Source organism: Panthera tigris, chromosome A3, assembly GCF_018350195.1.
Source record: "Panthera tigris isolate Pti1 chromosome A3, P.tigris_Pti1_mat1.1, whole genome shotgun sequence".
Lineage (NCBI taxonomy): Eukaryota > Metazoa > Chordata > Mammalia > Carnivora > Felidae > Panthera > Panthera tigris.
The window spans coordinates 104,851,592-104,877,252 of record NC_056662.1 but is presented as its reverse complement, the minus strand read 5'-3'; the positions used below and the strand labels follow the sequence as shown (position 1 = coordinate 104,877,252).

Here is a 25,661-nt window from a genome sequence, read left to right as displayed (position 1 = left end):
GGACATTGTTCCTGCCCGAATACCGTCCTTGCCTGAATGGTCAGCAGTATTAGTTGGTGAGGGAAAGCCAAGCAAGATAAGGACTGGAAAGCATCCTTTGAATTTAGTGACAAAGAACCGTTGGTGATATTGGCAAGAAAAATTTCTGTGAAGTGGTTAGATGATAGATTGCAGAAGGTTGAGTTGCATTCCTACCAGAAATACGCAAGGATTCCAGTTTCTTCACATTCTTTGCAACACTTGCGTTTTTTTGTTTTTGATGTAATAGCTATAGTGTAATCACCTAATGGGTGTGGTTGATCTCCTGATTTCTTTTGTTTTTTTTTTTGGTTTCAACAATAATCAAACTTTGATTTGTGCTGTTAACTTTTGAAAAATTTTCATAAATGAACAACATGAAATCACATTTACATATCATTTTATCATCTCCAGAACCCCTTTATTTATTTATTTTTTAATTTTGTTTGTTATTTTTTTTTAAATTTACATCCAAATTAGTTAGCATATAGTGCAATAGTGATTTCAAGAGTAGATTCCTTAGTGCCCCTTACCTATTTAGCCCATCCCCCCTCCCACAACCCCTCCAGTAACCCTCAATTTGTTTTCCATATTTATGAGTCCTTCTGTGTTGTCCCCCTCCCTGTTTTTATATTATTTTTGTTTCCCTTCCCTTATATTCATCTGTTTTGACTCTTAAAGTCCTCATAGGAGTGAAGTCATATGATTTTTGTCTTTCTCTAATTTCACTTAGCATAATACCGTCCAGTTCCATCCATGTAGTTGCAAATGGCAAGATTTCATTCTTTTTGATTGCCGAGTAATACTCCATTGTATGTATATACCACATTTTCTTTATCCATTCATCCATTGATGGACATTTGGGCTCTTTCCATACTTTGGCTATTGTTGATAGTGCTGCTATAATCATGGGGGTGCATGTGTCCCTTCGAAACAGAACACCTGTATCCCGTGGATAAATGCCTAGTAGAGCAATTGTTGGGTCATAGGGTAGTTCTATTTTTAGTTTTTTGAGGAACCTCCATACTGTTTTCCAGAATGGCTGCACCAGCTTGCATTCCCATGATCTCCGTTTTGAGACAAGGTTTGGGACATTGAAAGAGAGCATAGAAAGTAGATTGCAGACTGTGTGTGTGTGTGTGTGTGTGTGTGTGTGTGTGTGTGTGTGTGTGTTATGTAGTGGTTAATGGGGATTGTTTAGTGTGTAACAAAAAAACAAAAAATTATACACTAAACCTTGCATTGCGAGTAAGTTGTTCTACGAGTGTTGCGCAAGATGAGTAAACATTTCTTTCTTTCTTTATTTTTTTTATTTAAAAAAAAAATTTGTTGTAACGTTTATTTACCTTTGAGAGAGACAGAGACAGGATGTGAGTGGGTTCGGGGCAGAGAGAGAGGGAGACACAGAATCCGAAGCAGGCTCCAGGCTCCGAGCTGTCAGCACAGAGCCCAACGCGGGGCTCCGAACTCACGAGCTGTGAGATCATGACCTGAGCCGAAGTCAGACACTCAACTGACTGAGCCACCCAGGCGCCCCAGATGAGTAAATGTTTCTAATAAATTTTACCTTGAAAAATGAGTCACGTCCTGCAGTACAGGTAGTACGTGACACCAAATACCACATGATCACAACTGAGCCAATGGCACACACGCTCACGCGCTCTCTCTCGCGCTCTCTCTCTCTCTCTCTCTCTCTCTCTGTGGGGTTGTGGGTGATTGTGTCCCATGCCTGGTCTCAGGCTGTGGTGTTTCTCAGAAATCAGTGATTTTTCAGAACATTGGAAGGTGCCCACAACTGGCACTAGTGTAGTTTTTGTCGCTTCAACGTGCCTATAGACAATCCTTTGCTTTTCCATACAAGAGTAAGCTCAGGAATGCTTTGCTTCATTCTAGGTCAGGCTGCCTGCAGATATAGACCCTTTTCCTCTCCTGCCTTATTGCCAGTTACATTAAACACAATGTATGACAAGAGTTTTGTTAATACTGTAGTCAGCATCCGTACGAGCATATACAATGGCCCCCATGTAGAAAAAGGTTCTATTGAGCCAAGAGATAGCACTGGTTACATTGGTGAGAGTGAAAGTCATCCTACACAATAACCCTTCTCTCTCTTGTCTCCCTCACACCAGCCATGAAGATTTTCAAAGGTAAGTGCAGGTTAATTTGTTTATTCTTCTTCATATTTTGTAGTTATTATTTTGTATTATATTACTGTGTTGTAATCATTTTTAAACGAATATTTTGGGGTTGTGGAACAAATCATCTCAGTTTCCATTATTTCTTTGGGGAAATTTGCTTTGATATACAAGTGCTTTGGATTACAAGCATGTTTCCAGAATGAATTATGCTCACAAACCAAGGTTTTACTGCATTTCAAAACCAGCTATTGGTATAGCAAAAGCAGTGCTCAGAGGAAAATTTATAGTTGTAAATGCCTGTGTTAAAAAAGATTTCAATTTGGGGCACCTGGGTGGCTCAGTCAGTTAAGTGTCCAACTTCAGCTCAGGTCTGATCTCACCATTCGTGAGTTCAAGCCCCACGTCGGGCTCTGTGCTGACAGCTCAGAGCCTGGAGCCTGCTTTGGATTCTGTGTCTCCCTCTCCCTTTGCCCCTCCTCTGTTCACACTCTGTGTCTTTCTCTCTCAAAAATAAATAAAACATTAAAAAAAAAGATTTCAATTTAGTAACCTAATTTTAAGGAAACAGAAAAATACCAAACCCAACACTAGCAAAGGGAAAGAAATAATAAAGGTTAAAGATAAATAGAGAACAGAAAAACAATGAACCAATGCAACCAAAAGTTGGTGTTTTAAAAGATCAACAAACTTGACAAGATTTTAGGTAGACTGAAAAAAAAAAGGGAAGCTTTAAATTGCTAAATTTGGGGTACTTGGGTGACTCAGTTGGTTAAGTGTCTGACTTTAGCTCATGTCGTGATCTCACAGTCCGATTCGTGGTTCGAGCCCCGCATCAGGCTCTGTGCTGACAGCTCAAAGCCTGGAGCCTGCTTCAGATTCTGTGTCTCCCTCCCTCTCTCTGCCTCTCCCCGAGTCTGTCTGTCTCTCTCTCTTTCTCTTTCTTTCTCTCTCAAAAATAAATAAACATTAAAAAAAAAATTAAATTGCTGAAATCAGAGGGGCACCTGCGCGCTTCCATCGGTTAAGCATTCCACTCTTGATTTCAGCTCCGGTCATGATTTCACAGGTTTTTTGAGATCAAGCCCCATGTCAGGCTCTGTGCTGAGTATAGAGCCTGCTTAGGATTCTCTCTTTCCCTCTTTCTCTGACCCTCCCCCACCCCAAAAATTGCTAAAATCAGAAATGAAAGTGGGAACCTTTCAGAAATAAAAGGATTGTAAGAGTGCATTATGAACAATTTACATAATATTGTTCTGTTGAAAAATGGGCAAAGGACTTGAATAGATATTTCTCTAAAGAAACACAAATGGCCAACAAGCTCAAGATATTCTCATCATTGGAGAAATGTAAATCAAAACCACAGTGAAATAGCACTTAATATTAACTGAGATGTCTATAATTAAAAAAAAAAATGAAAATAAGCGTTAGCAAGGATGTGGTGAAATAATTCATTGAAATAATACATTGATGGTGGGATTGTAAAATTGTGCATCTGCTGTCTTATTAGTTCCTCATTAAGTTAAAATAACCATGTGACCCAGCAGTTCTACTCCTAAGTTATATACCCCAAAGAATTGAAAATAGATGTTCAAATGAAAACTTGTATAAAAAGGTTTATGGCAGTACAATTCACATTAGCCTAAAGATTGAAACTACCCAATTATCCATCAACAGATGAATGGATAAACAAGATGTGGTGTATTCATACGATGGAGTATTACTCATCCATAAAAAATAATAAAGTACTCATATGTGCTGCCACATGGATGAACCTTGAACACACTGTGCTAAGTAAAATAAGCCAGACACAAAAGAGCACATATTGTATGGTTCCATGTATATGAAATATTCAGAAGAGGCAGATACAAAGAGATGATGCAAATTAACCTTTGACATGGGCTGAGGGGAGGAAGAAAGGAATGGGAAGTGAATGCTCAGTGAGTACAGGGTTTCTGTTTGGGGTGATCAAAATGTTCTGGAATTGAATATGATTGCACAGTGTAGTAAATATGCTAAATGCCACTGAATTGTACCTTTTTTTAAATGCTTAAAATGGTAAATTTTGTTATATTTTGCCACAATCAAAAAAAAATAACAGTCAAATCAACAAGAAGTCGCCAGTTTGGCAGACTAGTGGTAGATTTGATGACCAGTGATATTAGCATAATTTGGGGGTTACTGTACATTATTATATTTGAAACTTTTTCTGGGAAATAGGTCTCCTGTTTACCCATACTCATCACATATTACACTTGATCTCACCAAAAGGCCGAGAAGCGATCATACTCATCACATATTTATTCCAATCCTTCTACAATATAAATTAAGAAAGCAGAGGTCGCTTTATACATTTATGCTTTATTTATATGGAATAACATTGTAAGACTTAACATTTATGGTTCTAGAATTTCTGAATAATTTGATTTCAGTAGAACCTGAGTGATTTCTGAAAATCAATGATGTGGAGATTTGTGGTTTACCTGAAGCACAACTTTGAATCATGTTTTTTAAAGCTGCTGTGTGTGGGGTGCAAACTATTTAGCTAGAGAATAAGTCTAGCTACATTGTAGCAATTTAGCATGGCCTTTTTATAGATCCATTTGATGAGATTAAGTTTTGAGACAAAAATACTGTGTTCTGCTTACCAGAGGAAGCAGTCTGCTTACTTAGTTCTAAACACATTTTAATGGACTTAATTTTTAAGTTCCCAGTTTTTGAGAAATATTTTGAAGTTTAATGTAAATTTTTTCTTAACCACTTTTAGGCCAGCCAGGCCTTCGAGAAGCTATTTCTATGTCCTGTATAACCAACGGGAGTGGTGCAAACAGAAAGCCAAGCCACACCAGCTCTGTCGCAATTGCAAGGAAAGAAACTCTTTCATCTGCTGCTAAAAGGTATCCATTTGTAAGGGAAAGAAAAGCTACCATTGCAAAATTGTCTGAATGTGATAATTCTACTTTTGAAAAAAAAATGAAATAGGACTGTATGGAATTAAAGTGAGCATGTCCTTTGAATTCTTTAACTCTGAATGTAGACACCCACCCAGCCCACCCAGTTAGTTTACATTCATGTAACCTATCGAGTTGTGTGAGGTAACTTTTGGTTCCTACTAAAGAAAGTGTTTTCATTCCTGGTTTGGTTTGTTTCTTTTTATTTTTTATTAATTTATTTATTTTGAGAAAGAGAGAGAGAGTGTGTAAGCATGCACGCACATGCACACGCACACACACACACACACATGCTAGTGGGAGGGGGGCGGGAGGGGCAGAGAGGGAATCACAAACAGGCTCCCTGGAACTCAGGAACCATGAGATTGTGACCTGAGCTGAAATCAAGAATCAGATGCTTAACCAGCTGAGCCATCCAGGCGCCCGTGGTTTTGTTTCTTTTTAACAAGCATTTGTTGATGAGATAAGCATCACTATATTTAATTATATAAGCACATTTTCTGTGCTTATATAAGGAATACATTTGATACAGCAGTTTTTATTTTTTTATTTTTATTTTTTTTTTAATTTTTTTGTTGTAGTGTTTATTTTTGAGACAGAGAGAGCATGAACAGGGCAGGGTCAGAGAGAGAGGGAGACACAGAATCTGAAACAGGCTCCGGACTCCGAGCTCCGAGCTGTCAGCACAGAGCCCGATGCGGGGCTTGAACCCACGGACTGCGAGATCGTGACCTGGGCCGAAGTCGGATGCTCAACCGACTGAGCCACCCAGGGGTGCTGAGGCGCCCCTATACAGCAGTTTTTAAAGGAGAAATAGAATCTTCAGTATATATACATTTGTGGGAGGTTGAACACTATTATAACTTTTATTCTTTAACCATGCTATTAAAAAAAGGCATAATACTTTGTATTATGTACAAATAGTATATATACTATATAGTACTGTGTTGTGTGTGTGTGTGTGTGTCTGTGTTAGGGGATGGTAGGTAGAAGGGCAGTGGAAATATTACAAAAGAGTTTCAGTGAACTACAGATTTACATTCTATATGTTCTTTTCATCAATGAATTAATCTGTTTCAATAAAATTGCTTACAGAATTTTTGCACTTTTGTGTAATTCCTAGCAGATTATCCCACATAGAGTTTGGAGAGACCATAAGACATCAACTACATAATCTTACAACTGTTCTCTTCAAGGAATAACTAAGGAAAAACCTTAAGTAATGGAATAATATTTAAAATGTACTGATAGAAAATGGTTGCCTTAATGAACTAATGCCAGTGACAAGTTACTCATCAGTGTGGATTTATAGATGCTAACCAAACATTTGGCTACAGGAATAGTAAAGAAATAACAAGATCTTTAGGTTATTTATTTACTTATTTATTAAATATTTTTTATTTTTAAGTAATCTCTGTACCCAGTGTGGGGTTTGAAACTCGATCAAGAGTTGCATGCTGCACTGACTGAGCCAGCCAGGGGCCCTGATCTTTTAGGCCTTTTAAAAGCCCCTTGTAGAATTCAGTGTTTGAAGTCATTGTCATTTTGGAATCCAGACTTTCTCCTCCAGACATGCCAAAATGTATTATCTATGCTTCCCTTTTAGGAGAAAAGGACAAGTTATAAATGCATAGTGGAAATTTTAATATTTTTAATAAACTTCCTTGTTTTTAGTAGTGGTTTGGATTCAGCCCGTTTTCTTATGTAACTGGTCCTGCACAGTGATCAGTACTATGCACAATAGTAACTCGGTAATCTTAAGACTAGCCGAGTTTGTCACTTTATGGTGCAGAGGCTCTGTATTTTGCTTTTAAATACTCAGGAGGAAAATCTCTTTTGGGTTGTATTGGGCCCACATAAGACTAGTGTCCTGTACATTCAGGATTTGAATGTTTGAAGACCAACAAGAAAGAATTTCTAAATCGGTTTTAAATTTCAAAGTTACTCTGATATTTTTGAGGTGGAACTGTATTTCTCAGCCCAAACTTTTAAAAACTGAACATGAAGTAGAAAGTTGGGGACCAGTCTGCGGTCAGAAGGTATCAAAACTAAATCAAATTAAATGTCATTTTAAAATTGTATTTTAACATTTTTAACTATTACTCTGTAATAAATTGTATATATTATGTATATTTGTTTAATATATTCTTAAACGTACCTCCTTGTGGATTTATGCACTTTATAGTCAAATTCTAAACTGTCTTCTGATTAAGAACTGTAGACAGTTGATGGTTTTCTACCTTTTTAGCCGTGGAATTCAGATCTTGATTCCATCTGGTTTGTAATATTGTCAAAAATGTGCAATATAAGGACTCTTATCCAGTGATTAGAAATGGAGTGTGCTTCATTAATCAAGAGTCAAAGTGCAGAAACACAAGAATTTATACATAAATATCTTAAATATTTTAACTGTAAATATATTGACATATTTGTCAATTTTTTTATGAAAGGCCGAGCCTCCCACCCTCTTTTTAATTACGTGTCTGATTAGATTCCTTGTTGACTATCTTGCATAAAATACACCCATAAATTATTTTTTGTAATTGTTAGTTTCAATTTTAAGACAGTAATAAATTTAAAACTCCTGCAAAACAACCTTTTTTTTTTTTTTTTTTAATAAAATTTTTAAGAGCGAGCCACCGTGTGAGCAGGGGAGGGGCAGAGAGAGAGGGAGACACAGAATCCAAACAAAGCAGGCTACAGGCTCCAAGCTGTCAGCACAGAGCCTGACACAGGGATCTAACCTTTGAACCATGAGATCATGACCTGAGCCGAAGTTGTACACTTAACAGCTTAACCGACTGAGCCACCCAGGCGTTCCCCCCACCTTATGATTTTATTCCTCAACCTTTTTTTAATTTTCTCACCTACATAAAATTTAATAGCAGTTTCTTTTACTAACTGATTTCTATGGAGTCTTTCCAGAGCATTCAACTTCGTTTTTGTGGAAATTACAGTTTTCTTTTCTGTGTATATTTTGTCAGTTTTCTTTGTATTTAATTAATTTACATAATTAAAATAACAAGTTCAACTGGCATAACCAGGCTCTGGATTCGTGGGGGGATCAGCTGGTAAATTCAAAACTCAACTAAGCAGGAGGAGAAATACACAGAAGAAATGGGAATTAGAACATAATCTACTAAACATAGCATTTAGAGTGCCTTGCACATCATTCAGTATGTTTTACAGAGGAAATGGAAAGTGTCACTAATGCTCTGATTTGGGTAAGTTGAAGTCAGCTAAGAGAGCTGCTGCTGTTCCCCAAATCTTCCAAGATGGCAAAATGCATTGGGCTATTTTGGTCTCAAGGGGACAATCTTCATAGGATTTTCTTATAAATTCTTCACTGAAGATTTTTAATAGCTTCCAGAACTTTCAAGGAAATATTTTCATCATTATATGAAAGGAGTGTAAATTGTATTAGCTGTATGATTTAGCATTTTGAATTATATAATAACCACTTTTTCCATCGCTTGATATATCTTCTATTTGTTTAAATATGTGTTGTTCCATGTTATACTTTATTTTACAGTGGTACAGAAAAAAAGAAAGAAAAACCACAAGGACAGAGAGAAAAAAAAGAGGAATCTCATTCTAATGATCAAAGTCCACAAATTCGAGCATCACCTTCTCCCCAGCCCTCTTCACAGCCTCTCCAAATACACAGACAAACTCAAGAAAGCAAGAATTCTACTCCCACCAAAAGGTTTTAACTGTCCCCGAGTACAGAGCTAGGGAATGGTTGTAATGATACCTGAATTCTGTGACTTGAGAAATGTTGGCTATCCATGGATTCCAATAGAAAAGCCTAGTGGCTCCCCGCACACACACACCCCCGCCCCTTCTTTGTTGTTAAAATCTGTATTTTAGCTTATTGGGGAGTGAAGATTTAATGTCAAAATTTCTCAGTTAAAACTGGAAAAAAAAAAAAATCTCTAAGTTATAAACAATTTGATGAAAGGAAGGCCACAATAACTTACTTTGAAACCAAACAATATTTTTATAATAAAATTACAAAATGTTAAAAATTTATATAAACTATGCATAAATTTATAACCATGGCAGAAAATTGCCATGTAATTATCCTCATCATATTTTGGCATCATTACAACCTTGAACTTGCAAGGGCCCTTCTCAGCAAATGGCTCTTCATTTTGACTGCATCTCAGTTTCAGTTTTGGGTTTTGGGAGGATAAGTTCTTGCTTGAGTAGAGAAATCATTTCATCTGGTCTTTTCTATGCTAAAGGCTTGCTTGAGGGCTTCTCTCTGTGTCTGTAATAATTAATATTTTAAAGTTATGAGAGGGGGAGAAGGGAGAAACATTCTAACAATGTGTGTGAGCCTAAATTGGGGATCTAAACCTGCATGCTGGGAGTTTAGTGCTACAGCTGCCTTGTAATCAAATATTTAGACCAACTTAATGAAGTTTGCCTGTTTTAGAAATGCAGGTTCAAGCTTTATGATTAGGTATAGATATATTTTATCATCATACTTCTGCTTGGAAATCTTAGGAAAATATTACACCATTCCCAGAACTAGTGAGGAAAATATTTTAGTAAAATAAATGACAACCATTCCTAAAAGATTTATAATGTATTTTTATTTGCTCAGTTTAATAATTCTGTCTCAAATCCCTAATGGAAATTTGGGAAAACAAAACAGTCTTCATTTGATTGGTGCATGTTTAACTTTTAAAAAATGCTTTGTCTGTGTGTCTCACGCAGATTCTTTTGCTATCTAAATGGTTTGTAATTTTTTTGCCTGGTGTCATGTGGAGTTCTTCTTGGATATAGTTTATTAATGTTACATGACTTTGGATTGTGTGTGATTAAAGGTGGCTTTTTTATAATCAATCTCTTTAAGGTTCTGATTTGACTTGGTATCTTCTTTGTCCCAGATCTTTTTTTCAGCTTCTTAGGTCTCGTGGAAATGTGCTTGCCATTCTAAATTGCTCTTTGGATATACTATTGCCAGAAGTATTGGAGACTGGATGAGTGGTAGGATAGTTAGCAATGCAACCAAAATATCATTTATAATTCAAAAATTTCATTTATAAATACATGGAATCAGTGTTGATGATACATTTTTTGTGTTAAGTCATGTTTATTTCTGATCATTGTCTGTAAAAGATGTCACAAGAGTTTTACCTTTAGTCCTACATTTTACTTACAAATTGTCATTTGTACCATATATAATGAATTACACAATGATATAAAAGATGAAAACAGCAGCCTTGTAATGACTTTGAAAAAGTACAGGTTATTTTCACAAACTCACACAGTTTCACAAATTATGAGAAATATTTTACTCAGGGATTTAAGCATATAGATTTTTTTCCTATTCAAAAAAAAGTACAGATTGATTTTTTAATCAAGTAATACTTGTTCTAGCGAGAATTATAAACAGACTTGGTAAATGCCTTGTTTAACTCCTGCACTCATCCAGGCGGAACCTTTCAACTAATCCTTCCTTCTCTTTTCTGGATTAGCTTTAAGGAAATGTTAATTGCTGCTTTTATGTTCTGTTTAAGCTGTCAATTACATGTCATTGCTACTCAAAGAATTTTTCTCTAAGAAATTAATATGTTTCTTCCAGCATAAAGCGACCACTGACAACTGAAAAGTCACATAATTCATGGGAAAATTCAGATGAGAGTCGTAATAAATTATTGAGAGCAGTTTCAACATCAAAATTAATATCAAAAGTTATAAAAAATACAGATAAGTAAGTATTATACTTTCTCAGTTATCTGAAAATTAATTATGTGACTGTCATGCTCGCATGTCCAATTATATGTCTGTTTTGGGATCATTTTTTAAAAATCTATATTATAATGTGTATCTTTTTTTCTTCTAAGTGTATTTTTTTCTTTTAAGTGTTTCCAAAAAAGAAAGACAGCTATATCTTCCTGTTTGTGTTCCCTACTCAAATAATTAATCTCTCTAATCCCCTAAGATTTGAATATTTTTTGAAGTTCTTTCTATACTTTCACTGTTTAGATGATCTTATGGAATATTCATTGTCTTATAAAACAGTATATATATTAATAGTTGAGACCAATGACAGACTTGTTAAAATAATGTCTGAATTTCATTTCTAAAGATTTATCTTGGGTGTGGCCTAAGCATTGAAACTTTTAACAATTTCTTTAGGTGATTCTAACGGTAAGCCAAGTAAAATTATAACATAAATGTCCTTTGATTGTCTTCTTTTTTTGTAGGCATAAAGATGTCATCATCAACCAAGGTAAATTAAAAATCCTTTTCAAAGAAAGTATTTCTCTTGCTTTTCTACACCAGTTAAGTTTTTGCTAATTATTAAGAGTATTGACTTATTTTCATTCAGTGTACCTTATCAGCTCATAATAATCAAAGAGAAGTACATTTATTATAGTCATTTAAGAAAATGCCCAGTTTTTATTGTAAGATATGTCATTTTTGTCTCAACCAGCAAAAATGTCAACCCGTGAAAAAAGCAACCAAGGTAAGAATAAGCTACACAGTTGGTCGCCTCCTAAGTTAATTTCTTCCTGGATCTCTTATTTGGCTTTTCATTATTTATACTCTCTGACTTTCCTCTTAATGACAGAAGTACGTAATTGGGACTAGTGAATCCAACTACTTTTCCAAAAATCCATCTTATTTCTGGGAGCTCTGAAGATTCAAGGTCAACAGTAGAAATAAACACATCATTACAAAGAGGCATAAAATACTAAAGAGAATTTTCCCCTTTTTTAAAAAAAATAAAAGTTGTACTTAGAAAAGCCATTTAAAAGATTGATCAATTTTAACTCAATTTCCTGTCTTGCCAGCCTCATTGCAAATACTCACTCATTTCTTGAAGCTAAGACTGAATATATAATGAGTCTAGCAAATCCATTTCCTCTTGAATTTTTCTTTTACATTAATTGTAATTTCTGGCTACTTGCTGTTGTTGGCTTGTTCTGACCAAAAAAGGAGAGCAGACTTTCCGTAAATGTGTATTCAATTTAATTGCAAGGTAGGTAAGTTCTGTTACATCAGTTTTACATTCTCCTTAGATTGCCTGCAAATTTAATTGAAGCATGCTGTTCTAAATGAAAGCATGTTCTTTCTGTGCATGCTTTTTACAGCTCATTTCTATGTGTCATAGTTATCTTTATTTTCTGGGCTATTGCATTAACCAGATACAAGGTGGTTAAAATTTTTGTTAGAGATTAACTTGATTGCTATGGATTTTTCCTGTTTTTGATTCTAATAAGAAAAGAAATGTTTATTTGTAATCTTCTTTGGATCATTTGTTTTTGCATAGAAATTCTAAATGAAGTTGATTTTTGCTGTCATTATTCTATGTTAGGTCATACTTTCTTCCTCTTTAGAAATAAGTATAGCTTAAGTAATGGTTGAAATACTTTAAGGAAAAAAATGAAATTTAATTTATAAAGACAATTCTTACTATATATCAAACATTTTTTTAAAAATAGAGGTAGTGATAACTAGTGGAAAGAGCTGTGAGTGGAGAGTCTCTCTTTAGAATTTGGTCTTGGCTCTTCTGCATAATAGCCTTGTGATCTAGACAAAATGACAATGTCTCTGTGTAGTTTTCTGATCTGAAGATAATACCTATAAAGCTTACTTAACATGACTGCCGAAGAATGAAATAAGGTATATGAAAGTGCTTTAAAAACAGAAAACATTGTAACTGTAAAAAGGTGCTATTATTATTACAATGTTTTGCTAAAAAGCTCAGATTTTATAAAATCCTCCTAGAGCTGCCTGCCATTTTCTTATGTTGTAGAATGTTCTTTGGAAGGAAAAAAGAACATAAGATTAGTATATAGGTGATTGGTTTGTGTTGGTGACAATTTTCAAAGCCATTCAGGTAAGCAGGCAAATAAATATACTTAAGAGGGAAGGATTTTGCCACAGAAGCATCACTGAGCAGGGTTTTAGCCAGTGTCTAGGAAGAAGGATGGAATGAAAAGCTAGAAAAGGAGATAGAAAAATAAATTCTGTTACAAGAATTTTAGCTCAAAAAGATTGTCCCAGATGTTGGAATTTATTAATGTCAAGCGTTTCTTGCATTTAGCCTTATTTTTGGAATTTGAGTCTATTACTTTTCCACTTCAATCAGTTGTATTTTGTCTGGATATAGACTCTATCACCGGAGTGTCCCTTCATAGAGAACTTTTGTGCTGCAGCCTGTGAGGTAGTTGAGGCCTGACTGTGATTGAGACAGAGCCTATAGAAAGAAGTAGATGGAATCTAGATGGTTTAAGAGGTAAGATAGGTAGGGAATAGGAGGTAAGGAACAATGGGAATCTATGAAGGCTAGCTTGAGCAACTAGGTAAGGGGTATCTACTAAAATGAACATTTGAGGAGGAGGAGAAGAAGGAGAGGTGTGGAAAAGAATAAAAGTTTTGGAATTCAGTTTCTATAAGACAATTTACTTGTAGAGATGCATAGCTAGCAATGTAGTATCAATGTTAAAACGTGTATTTTGAAGTCCAGAGACTGGTTTCACCATTTACTTAGCTATGTGACCTTGAGCACATTTTTTTGCCTTCTTAAGTCTTTGTTTTCTTGTTGTTGAGACCATAATAAACCTTCAAAGAGTTAATACAAACATTAAAGGTAAAGTGTAGTATCTGGCACATAGTACCAGGTAAATTTCAGTTATATATATATATATATATATCTCTGACAGTTTAAATCTTGCACTCAAATAAATATGTGTAGTAAGATGAAAAGATAACCATTAAATAGATGATCTTCATTTGATATAAGTTGTAGGTATATTTTTAAAGTTTGCATTCATTTTGCATGGCATATTTTACAGCACATTTTCTTGTACTTGAGGTATTAATCCAAAATACCTATCATTTTTGGACAATCTTTTAAAAATGTGATTTATTAATTTCTTTAGCTATGTTTTGACAATGACAAGTGTGACTTGCTCCAAGCCATCTGCTTTGATTTGGGAAGAAGACTATTTACATTTGGTACATTAGGTGAGTGGTAGCAGAGAAAAGCTTGACCTGAAAGACCTGTGTCCTTCAGCCATAGTAGAGTACGAGAAGAGCTATTAAACTGCATATTTTGATCAGCACTCAGGCAGAAGGAAGAGAACTGTAGTTGAAAGGAGTAGGAGATGGAATGGAACGGGATGTACCCAGGACAGTCTGAGGCTAGGTGTGGGAGGTAGGATAGGTTATACCACCAAAAAGAGGCTCTTACTCAGTTCATTCACTCAAATCCCTGAAATGTAAGTCACTTTTCTCAGTAGTTCTGTTGGATTCTGCTCCACAGACTTAGCACATCAAGTTAGACTGTGACTAAGTTTTCCTATAGGGTTATTCGTTGTTAGGTGTAGCAGATAGGTTCTAATACAGTGCCATTCATTCGATAAGTTATTGATGAGAAAGTCTTTTGAGCTAACTTAGGGGGCTATAAACACCTTTTATAAATTATTTAGAGATTCTCAGTGACTAGCCTAGTGCCTGGAGCTCCATAAATATTGTTAAATAAATGAGTGACTGGGGCAGGAGTGATGAATATTTTTTCTACCACTATTTTCTAGGGAAACTCCAATTACTTGGATGGAAATTATTTTGGGGGACTGGAGTCCAAATCTATTTGAAGTGACTTAAGTCTTCATAAGGCCAAGATACCACATAACTTAATGCTGTTTAGAATTAGCACATAGTTAAGTCTGATCATGTTGAGAACTTGAATGACTCAGATCTACTTACTGGGGAGATATCTGCTTAATTGAGGAAAAGGGAACTTATCAGTTACCAGATCACACTCTTACTTCCTTTCATAGTGCTGCCTCACTGCTCTAAGCTTAGATTCATTCTTGCTTAACTACCAAATTGATGCAGTAGGGTCCTGATTACAGGTGTGTTTAGATGGGAGAACAGTTATTATAATATCTTAGAGAATTGAAAAGTAACTATTTCTTGCTAGTTATCTGTCTAAAAATGACTGCAGATGAAAACTACTTTAAAAGTCATTTTGAAATATGTATCTAAAACCCTTCAATAATTTGGTGTAGCAAAAAGAGTTATTCAGATAATCTGAAAATAATAAACTCATTTCAAAATTGGGAAAAGGAAGGAAAATGGAGTAATCTTGTCATTTTAACAGCTATTATAGTTCTGATACATTTCTTTATTCTTTATCAGATACACATTTTAAACATTCACTCATTTAACAAATATTTATTGAGTGCTTATTTTGACAGACCCTATCCTTAGGCACTTGGGGATACAGCAGTTACAGTTTCTGTGCTCTGTGGCACTTACATTCTACACGATAAGAAAAAAATAATGTGTCAGGAGGTAATACATACTGAGATATGTAATGAGCAGATAAGTAGCAAAAGCTTCATTAGGCACCTCACTTAGAAAGGGAAGTGTTATAGCAGAAAAAGTGCAAGAATATTAAAAATGAGTCCTGGTTAGAGGTGAAATGACCTGCACCATAAAAAAGGTTAAAGAATTGGGGTGCCTGGGTGGCTCAGTTGGTTGAGCACCCAACTTCAGCTCAGGTCATGATCTCATGGTTCACAGGTTTGAGCCTCATGTCAAGCTCTATACTGACAGCGCAGAGCCTGGGGCCTGCCTGGGATTCTGTGTCCCCCTCTTTCTTCTTCCCTCCCCCACTCACACTCTTGTCTCTCTCTCTAAAACATAAACATTAAAAAAAAATTTTTTTAAGTTAAAGAATCCATATACTAAATGACTGAAATTATGAATGTGAGTTAGGAATTTGCCAAAGGAAATTATAGAAAGAAGCGAAACATTATTCATCTGATAATAAAGTTTTCCTATGTCTTGGACCTCAGTTTCCTCACATATAGTAAGGCTTAGACTAGATGTTGCTAACAGTCTTTAATAACTTTTTAAAGCTCTTTCTTGCAACAAATAGAAAATGGAGGACAGCTCCCCGCCCCCAACCTTAACTAACTTGCTTTCAATCTACCCTTTAAAGAGTTTCAGTGTAGGTGCTTTTGTTCATGCCATGTGTTGTTTTCTGACTTGTTGGCTCTGGGCATGGTCTGTCCTAAAACCTTATCACACCTGTGTAAACTGAGCATTGTGTCTGAAAGAACAGCTAAAATTTATCTATACGAATATATAGGATAGCAGTGTTCGGCTGACACTGTCTTATGTTATGTGACCTACTGAGAGGGAGGGAGTGTATTGTCACCTGCTGAGAGGGTGTGCCGTTTGAAACAAACCCAATAAGCCAAAAGCCCTTAGTTGAGCCACAGATAGAATTTACCCTTGTTAAGGTGGTATCCAAAACTTTGCAATTCCAGAATTTGGGAAGAGTGCTAGCTTCAAGTCTGTTCCAGTGTAAATAGGCACAAAGGGCAGGAAACCAAACATTGCATTTCCAAAAAATATACTCCTGAAATTTATTTATTTATTATTTTTTTTAAATAAACATTTTATTTTTTTTTAATTTTTTTAACGTTTATTTATTTTTGAGACAGAGAGAGACAGAGCATGAACGGGGGAGGGTCAGAGAGAGGGAGACACAGAATCTGAAACAGGCTCCAGGCTCTGAGCTGTCAGCACAGAGCCCGACGCGGGGCTCGAACTCACGGACTGTGAGATCATGACCTGAGCCGAAGTCGGATGCTTAACCGACTGAGCCACCCAGGCGCCCCATATACTCCTGAAATTTAGATACTGGCTTATTTTAAGTAGGCGACATAAACATTACTTGGAACCCTAGGTCTGAGATTTGTCCGGGTATTCTCGATATTTTAAAAGGAAACCAGACAGGAGAACCTTTTCTTTGTTAAAGATTCCTTGAGTCCTGTGAAGCAGAGATCTTATTTCTTGATGTTGTTGTTAACAGTCTTCTAGATTAAAATGTTTAAAGACTGTCCAGTTATTATTTTTAATATAAACAATCCCAACTTTTTTTTTCTTACGTTTATTTATTTTTTGATAGAGACCGAGCACAAGTGGGGAAGGGACAGAGAGAGGAGACACAGAATCTGAATCAAGCTCCAGGCTCCGAGCTGTCATCACAGAGCCTGACACGGGGCTTGAACACACAAACCGCGAGATCATGACCTGAGCCGAAGTCGGACACTTAACCAACTGAGCCACCCAGGCGCCCCTAAACAATCCCAACTTTTAAGAACTGGGTGGCTCAGTCGGTTAAGCATCTGACTTCGGCTCAGGTCATGATCTCACACTCTGTGAGTTCAAGCCCCGCGTCGGGCTCTGTGCTGACAGCTCAGAGCCTGGAGCCTGCTTCAGATTCTGCATCTCCCTCTCTCTCTGCCCCTCCCCGCTCATGCTCTGTCTCTCTTTCTCTCTCAAAAATAAACAAACATTAAAAAAAATAATTATAAAAAAGAATATTTGTTCTTGACATCCTCTTTCCTTATTTTCAGCTGAGAAAAACATCCCAACCTGCCACTTTTGGAAATGGAGAATAAGACTTTTCGTAACAGAACATAATAGTCTTGTGCATATTTATTTTATTCTGGTTAAAGACTTTTCATCCATATTGTATTTTCACAACCCCCCAGGCATAAGCTTTTTAAAGAGTCTAAACTAGGGACGCCTGGGTGGCGTCAGTCAGTTAAGTTGTCCGACTTCAGCTCAGGTCAATCTCATGCATGGTTCCTAGGTTTAAGCACAGTGTCAGGCTCTGTGGTGACAGCTCAGAGCCTGGAGCCTGCTTTGGATTCTGTGTCTCGCTCTCTGTCTGTTCCTCCCCCCCCCCCCCCCCCGCCCCGTGTCTCTCTCTCAAAGATAAATAATATTAAAATAAATAAATAAGTAAATAAATAAATAAAGTCTAAACTAGAAAATGCAGTTAACCAGAAAAGTCTCCATTCTTCAAGCATGTCGGTGAACTGCTTAAAGCTCTATATGTGTTTCTTACTCTCTCACTTGTTACTGTTTTCCTGAAGCACTTTGAAAAGAATTCTGAAACTTGTGATTAGGCTTAGCAAGCAAGAGATATAATTTATCAGTGACACATACTGAAATTGCAGGAAGAATCACAGCAAATCACATGCCATGTTCCTGAACTGTACTTCTAATTGGTTCTCCACAGAACAGTTTTACCAGAAATATTCTGTTGACTATTTCCTTTAATAAAACTTTTAAAACTTTTTTAAGATGGTGAAATATTTTAATCTTTCTAAAAATACATACAAGTACTATAGCAAGCATCCGTATACAAAGGACTCAGATTTCTTAAATCTTTATTTTGCTTTGATTCAGGTATTATGTTTGTTGCAATATTTGTCTATTTTGAGAGAGAGAGAGCACACACACTAGCAAGGGAGGGTCACCTGGAGAATCCCAAGCAGGCTCCTTGCTGACAGTGCAGAGCCTGACAGCCAGGAGATCATGACTTGAGCTGAAATCAGGAGTCTGTTACTTAACCAACTGAGCTCCCCAGGTGCCCCAGCTCAGGTTGTTTTTTAAAGAAATAGAACATTAAAGGTAAAGTTGAAACCTCTCCTTAATTCTGTTTAAGTAGAATTTCATATACAGGTTTTTATTGTTTCCTTGGGGCCTCCTGGTTCGCTTCCTGCTATGGTTAATTGAAAAGGAGTTAGAGGGGTAAATATTTTGATATCTGAAGTTTCTCTTTTGAATATCTTATTTTTTCTGAATTTCTTATTTTTAAAAAAATTCTAACTTGGTATATTCAGATAAAATGAAAAAAACCTTAATTTCATGCTTAAAATAACTTCCTAAGGATATAAATGAGAGATTTGAGGGAGTTTTTAAAAATACAGTCCTATTTTGCTTAGTTCAGAAAAGCTTTCAGGGTATCTTGGTGGCTTAGGTCCATTAAGTGCCCAACTCTCACGGTTTGTGAGATCGAGCCCCACATCAGTCTCTGCTTTCAGCACAGAACCGGCCTCAGATCCTCTGCCCCTCCCCCACACGTGCTCGCTGGTGCACTCTCAAAAATAAACATTAAAAAAAAAAGTTTTCAGCAATACAGCAACGAGTCTTTTAGAAGTTTTATGTGTCCTATATTGTTGAACTAGACTTCTTTCCCAACTTTTGCCAAAGAACGCCTTTTTCAGATAGTAAAAAATGATCCAAAATGCTTAAGCAAACACCCATATCTGATTATCTTGAAGTGATTTTAATGACAGTCACAGTTGCAAACAAAATATCAAAGAGAAATCTGATTAAAGGAGGTTTAGATTCAAGAAACTACAAGTGGGCTTATTACTGTAATTAGTATATGAGTTGATTCACAGTTAAATAAGACTTGGTTATGTCTCTGTTGTAAGCTCCTAGGAGGCTGGGTTCACTTCTTCTATATTTTCATTGTGCACCCTCACTTCACCTTGCTACCTCCATGTCATTAAAAATTCCAGGGGCGCCTGGGTGGCTCAGTCGGTTGAGCGTCCGACTTCAGCTCGGGTCATGATCTCACAGTCTGAGTTCAAGCCCCGCGTCAGGCTCTGTGCTGACAGCTCAGAGCCCGGGGCCTGTTTCAGATTCTGTGTCTCCCTCTCTCTCTGACCCTCCCCCATTCATGCTCTGTCTCTCTCTGTCTCAAAAATAAATAAACGTTAAAAATTTAAAAAAAAAAAAAAAAAAAAGAATTCCATAAAATTTACTAGCCAGTAAGTCTGAACAAAGAAAATTAAGGTAACATTTTACTACTTGGTCACATTTTTCAAATCTGAGTTCTTGTCCTAGCAAGTAAAACATAACACATAATACAGTAATACATAATACTTGGCAAGCACCCCAACTAAGAATTTTTAAATCTGCGAAATAGGAGGGTTACATTATATCCTTCTAAATCCACACCCCCCTTTTTTATTCAGGAATCTAATTTTATCTATTTTGACAGCTAAACCTTTGAAAAGGTTTAGACTTTATTGTACAAATCAAGTTCCCTATTCAAAGTCCAAAGAGTTTTAAAGATCACACTGTTTCATTGGAATTTTAAAATATTAAGTTATTACTATAGTGTAACTGAATAATTAACTAGGACTTGATATCTCTAGAGAATAAATTCTTCTTAAGGAAAGATTTTAGCCTACCCAAAATGCTCTTTGTCACTTTCTACTATAAAAGTATAGTTAGTATTTCTAGCCTCTTGTTTACCCACCTGTTCTGGAGCTTTATGGTTTTGGGGAATACAACTGTTCTACAGAAAAAGCTCAAACTAAGTAAAGATTTTCCAATTTTCTGTTTGCCAGAATTAGATAGCATCACACTCTCCTACATTATAGTTAAATATGAATTTCAAATTCCAGATTTGGGTTAGTAGGGGGGGCTTTTTGGTTCTAAAGATTGTAAAATACAAATAAAAGTGAGGGGTGCCTGGGTGGCTCAATCAGTTGAGCATCTGACTTTTGATTTCAGCTCAGGTCATGATCTCACTGTTCATGAGTTCGAGCCCCATGTTGGGCTCTGCACTGACAGCTCAGAGCCTGCTTGGGATTCTCTTCCTCCCTCTCTCTATGCCCCTCCTCAGCTCATGCTCTGTCTCTCTCTCTCTCTAAATAAGTAAACTATTAAAAAAAATAATAATAAAATACAAATAAAAGTGGATTTCTAAAATGGAAACTTTGGGGAGAAAGATGTGTTAAACTGTAAGCATTCTAGATGTTCAGAGGCTTTCTGTAGGCAGTACTCATTATACAAATAAGTACAGTCATTGTCCAAAGCCCGAAGCTCTGCTGTTGCCTTTGAAAGCCTTTGTGTTGTTCTTTTTTTCTTTTTTTTTTTTTAATCTCTAAGTCCAAAAAGAGAGCAAGCTGTAGGAAAAAAAGCACTAGGGGAACTGATCGAGGAGCAGAGTATGCCACTACTAACTTCCTTGTTCACTTTTGCCTTTTACTATTAGTCTATGAAAGGTTAATAAATTTTAATAAGTATGTTTTAAATAAATGAGTAACTTTGGGGCACCTGGCTAGCTCATTTGGTAGAGCATGCAACTCTTTTAATCTTGAGGTCTTGAGTTCAAGCCCCATGTTGGTGGTAGGGTTTACTTAAATATATAAGTAACTTTAATAACCAGTTATATGTATCTGTATGAATCATTTCAGCAATACTGCTTTTTCAGAACACCTTAGATAACTATCCCAAAAAGTTTGGATTAAGGTCATTTTGCAATTTGGAGCACTTTGCAAGATAGGACAGCTGCAGGATAGGCTAGCCTAGGGGAGATGCTAAAGTAGAAGATTAAATTAACAAGACTTAAGCAGACAGAAGGGGAAGTGCCAGCAGTGAGAAGGACAAAGAAAGGAAGTGTTAACATCCAGTGTTTCAAATTTCTGCCTAGCATTCACTCTTCCCAAAGATAGTAGAGCAGAAACATCCTCCTCTTCTTTTGTACTCTCTGATTTCCTACTCTTGGGATCCAGAGCTCAAGCTTCTATTATTTGGATTATAAGTAAGCTGTATTGTCAGGTACTTGGACTTCTGTGGACCAACCTGAGGACCTTACTACTGTCTGAAAAGTACTATCCAATAGAAACATAATGTATAACACGTATGTAATTTAAAATGTTCCAGTAGCAGGGGCATCTGAGTGACTCATTTAAGCATCTGACTCTAGATTTCAGCTCAGGTCATGATCTTGAGGTCGTGAGTTCGAACCCTACATTGGACTCTGCACTGAGTGTGGAGTCTGCTTGAGATTCTCTCACCCTCTCTTCTCTGCCCCTCCCCTGCTCATATTCGTTCATTCTCTCTCTCTCTCTCTCTCTCTCTCTCTCAAAATAAACATTAAAAAAAGGTACATGATAGAATCAGAATTCTAGCTTATTTGCCTATACATACTATTCTGTGGACAGTCATTTTAAAGCTTATGAAGAGATATTCCAGTGTGTTAAATCATATAAGCAGTTCCTAGACAGTATTCAGAATGGTCTCAAATCCTTCTCAAAGGGAAGGGAATAAATATTTGTTGAGGACCTCATATTATCCTTTACAGTGTGAAGTCTTATTTAATTGATCACAATCACAGGTGGTAAATCATAGTATCATTTTATATAATAAGAAAATGAGGCCAGGGGCACCTGGGTGGTTCAGTTGGTTAAGTGTCTGACTTTGCTCAGGTCATGATCTCACGGTCCGTAAGTTCGAGTCCCGCTTTGGGCTCTGTGCTGACAGCTCAGAGCCTGGAGCCTGCTTCAGATTCTGTGTCTCCTCCTCTCTCTGCCCCTCCCATGCTTATGCTCTGTCTCTCTCTGTCTCTCAATAATAAATAAACGTTAAGAAAAAAAAAAACTTTAAAAAAAAAAAGGAAAGAAAATGAGGCCAAAGTCACGCAACTAGGAAGTGGTAAAGCTGGAACACAGATCTCAATCAGTCTTTTTCCAGAGCTCGTGTTCTTTCCACTATAATGTATCGTGTCCCTCGGTCTCAGGAATTGTTTGTGGTTCCTAGATGACATACCTGGCCTCCAACATATGTACTGCCAGTTTCCAGAAAGGGAAAGCACTTTCATCCTGACGTGTATTGCCATTTTTATATTAGAAAAGTTGACAAGCACTAGATAGTTCCTTTGCTTTTACTTAGTTGTTTGTGCTGCTAAAGGAATAATTGATAAATAATAACTGACAGAAGAATCAATATGGTATTCTTAGCTTTCTCTCTTCGCAAAAGAGAGCTTTTATTTTCTTTGATACTATTATCCCTAACCCATTCCCTTCCCTGGACATGTGATCTCTTCTAGGTGGTGATAGAAGCATCTACTAATTGTTTTGTTTTTTCATTCAGAAAGCATTTATGATATATACCCCTGATCAAAGATCCTAGGGGAAATTCCAAGGGACAGGATATCTACCTCTAAGAATTTATATTCTTTAAAAAAAAAAAAACAACTTTGAGGGAAAATTATATAACAAATTGATACCTATAAGAAAATAAACTATACAAAAAAGGACAAGGAGACACAGATAAATACAATTGCAGAAGAGAAATAGTTGCAGCTGGTAATCATTTAGTTCTCATCAGAGTCCAGCTGTGCTAAAAATCATCAGGAAGCAGAGCCCACTCTTAGATTCAGAAGTAATAAAGACCTACATCATGTGGTGTGAAAACTGTGGCGTGGGAGGTCTTAGCCTGTTCTTAGATCAATCCATGAGGCCAAGCACAAGTGAGTAATAATAATAAAAATAACTTGAACTTCTCACCCATAACACAGTTGTTTAATCTGACTCTGAAGAAATACTTGCAGACGTTCATCAAGTAATTTATCTTTCCTTCTTCCATGGTTTGCATCATATAAACTATTGAATTATTATGTACTCTTCTACTTAGTAGCTTAGGTCATTGTTAGAGGTCCTAGAGTTGTATCAGCCTCAGGTTGATGACCACATGTGCAGTCTGTTTCTAATGCTGTTTTTTCATAGCAAGCCAAACAAGTTGGTAGGTGCTAGACATTTCCTAGGCTTTTATACTGAATCCCTTACTTTCATCTTCCCATTCAGGTTCTCTTGTAGCCATTTCACCATCATTGTCAACATTTATTAAACTTACCTAGATGTAGGTCATTGGAATGCTGGGCCAAGGAGGGGTGTTCATTGTTTTTAAGGAACAAACTCATCTGTTTAGTGAAGTTTTGTTTCCTTTTATAAAAGATTCGCAACAAATATGATTTGATTCTAGACTTGTCTAACATTTTTAGTTTTAGATTGTTGCAGATCTTATAAACAACTATTTGGTCTATGTAAAGATGTTTTAGAACCTATACTGCTAATTAGAAAACTGTTTCGTAGCACTGTCTTTTAAAAATGTTAGCATATTGTAATTGAATTTAAATATGTTAGCATATTGTAATTGAATTTAATTGTTTAGGCCCAGCCCTGATTGTAGGCACAGTCCTGCAGTGAGGGAAGTTGGTCTTCTTTCCAGCTGTACTCACTGTGAATAGCAGAGCTCTTGTCTTCTCTCTGTATCCTGACTTAGGAGGCTGTGTGACTCCTCTCATTATGGTATATTCTCAGGCCGTGTTTTTTGTATGTCATTAAACATCAGTAGGTTGATCAGGTAGTGTGGTAGATACGGTTGTCATCTGCCCTGATAATCTTTTTCTTCTTTTCAACTGTCGGAAAAACTTCCATCATAATTTTTTTTTTTTTTTTTGCATTTTTCTACCTCAACCTTCCTGACCTCCTTGTTTAGTTTAATTGTGAAAATAGGTATTCTCACTTAAGGAAACGACTGGTATTTTTTCCCTACAATGTTTTAGACCAAGTCTTTATATAAAAATGATTATGTATAAGAATAAAACTCTGTACTAGCTATTTTTGTCTTGCTCTTACTCTGCCACCTTAAAAATCCACTTTTCTATGGTTATTCACAAAACTGACTTAATTTTTTTGTCTTATGTTTCAACAGAAGGAGAATATGTTAAAATGTTTATGCGAGGTCGGCCAATTACAATGTTCATTCCTTCTGATGTTGAAAACTATGACGACATCAGAACAGAACTGCCTCCTGAGAAGCTGAAACTGGAGTGGGTGTATCCTCTACTGTGACAGCAAATGTGTTCACTTTGTCTTCAGTTGAAGAAAAATTAGTTTACCTAACCTCTGTCAAAATTGTTGTTGTACGACGGGGGCCCCAGTGACTTACTTGATTGAGCGTTCAACTCTTGATTTCAGCTCAGGTGTTGATCTCATCATTCGTGAGATTAACCCTGCATCAGGCTCTGCGCTGACAGCGCAGCATCTGCTTGGGTTCTCACTCTCTCCCTGCAGCTCCTCCGCTCGTGTTCACAAGCACGCACACCTGCTCTCTCGAATAATTAAACTATTAAAAAAATTCTCTTTATACAAGAAAAGTGTGATGAGTATAGCAACCACTTGAGAAAGTAAAAAAATGTTACCTCTCATCCTCCACATATTACGTGTATTTTCCCAGTAGCAATTTAAAACCACCCAAATTATAATAATTTTGGATAGGGCAAACAGTGTTCTATGAACATCATGGTAGGTATTTGTGATGTGGTAGAGAAGACATTGGAATGGAATTAGGAGAATCAGCCCCACCACCCTCAGTGAACCTTACTTCACTTACAAGTTAATAACTCCTACTTCACTGAGCTTTTGTAAGAAATAAGAAAACATCAGTTAAGCATTTTGTAACCTGTGAAAGAATGTAAATTATTTTATATAAAGACATCAAATTAATAAGGTGATTCTAATACCAGAATTAACCTGTCAGCCAGACTTGGTAAAAAATGACTATATAAAAGAGCTCTCTTAATTTCACTTAGAAATTTTTCTCTCAGAACCTTTGAGAAAGTCCACGAAGCAGAATGGAGTCAGTAGTTTGAACTCAACTTTTTGCCTCCATTCTGTACCCACTTCCCCTGCCCTTTGATTCATTCCCTCCTTTCCACACAAATTAGCTTTGGAAAACTCACCAATCCTGTAATTCTGTACAACTTTTTTTTTTTTAATGTTTGTTTATTTTTGAGAGAGAGACAGAGTGCAAATGGGAGAGAGGCAGAGAGAGAGGGAGACACAGAATCTGAAGCAGGTTCCAGGCTCTGAGCTGTCTGCACAGAGCCTGACGCGGGACTTGAACCCACGAACCA

The 25,661-nt window shown here is 36.5% G+C and overlaps 1 protein-coding gene across 11 annotated transcripts in view; it reads left to right on the top strand.

Moving 5' to 3' along the window:
* The window catches only part of EML4 (EMAP like 4), a 160,582-nt gene that overhangs the window by 82,579 nt on the left and 52,342 nt on the right, over positions 1 to 25,661 (top strand). For 4 of the 11 annotated variants that reach the window (XM_042982096.1, XM_042982093.1, XM_042982099.1 and 1 more), the window contains 7 exons: positions 2,148 to 2,165; positions 4,921 to 5,050; positions 8,637 to 8,810; positions 10,701 to 10,829; positions 11,326 to 11,351; positions 11,556 to 11,588; positions 24,458 to 24,581. In XM_042982096.1, coding sequence (XP_042838030.1) covers positions 2,148 to 2,165; positions 4,921 to 5,050; positions 8,637 to 8,810; positions 10,701 to 10,829; positions 11,326 to 11,351; positions 11,556 to 11,588; positions 24,458 to 24,581 — 634 coding nt within the window. Of the gene's footprint in view, positions 1 to 1,096; positions 1,103 to 2,147; positions 2,166 to 4,920; positions 5,051 to 8,636; positions 8,811 to 10,700; positions 10,830 to 11,325; positions 11,352 to 11,555; positions 11,589 to 11,708; positions 12,105 to 14,010; positions 14,096 to 24,457; positions 24,582 to 25,661 lie in introns of those variants that run through there. The other 7 variants (XM_042982100.1, XM_042982095.1, XM_042982094.1 and 4 more) reach the window with 7 other exon arrangements.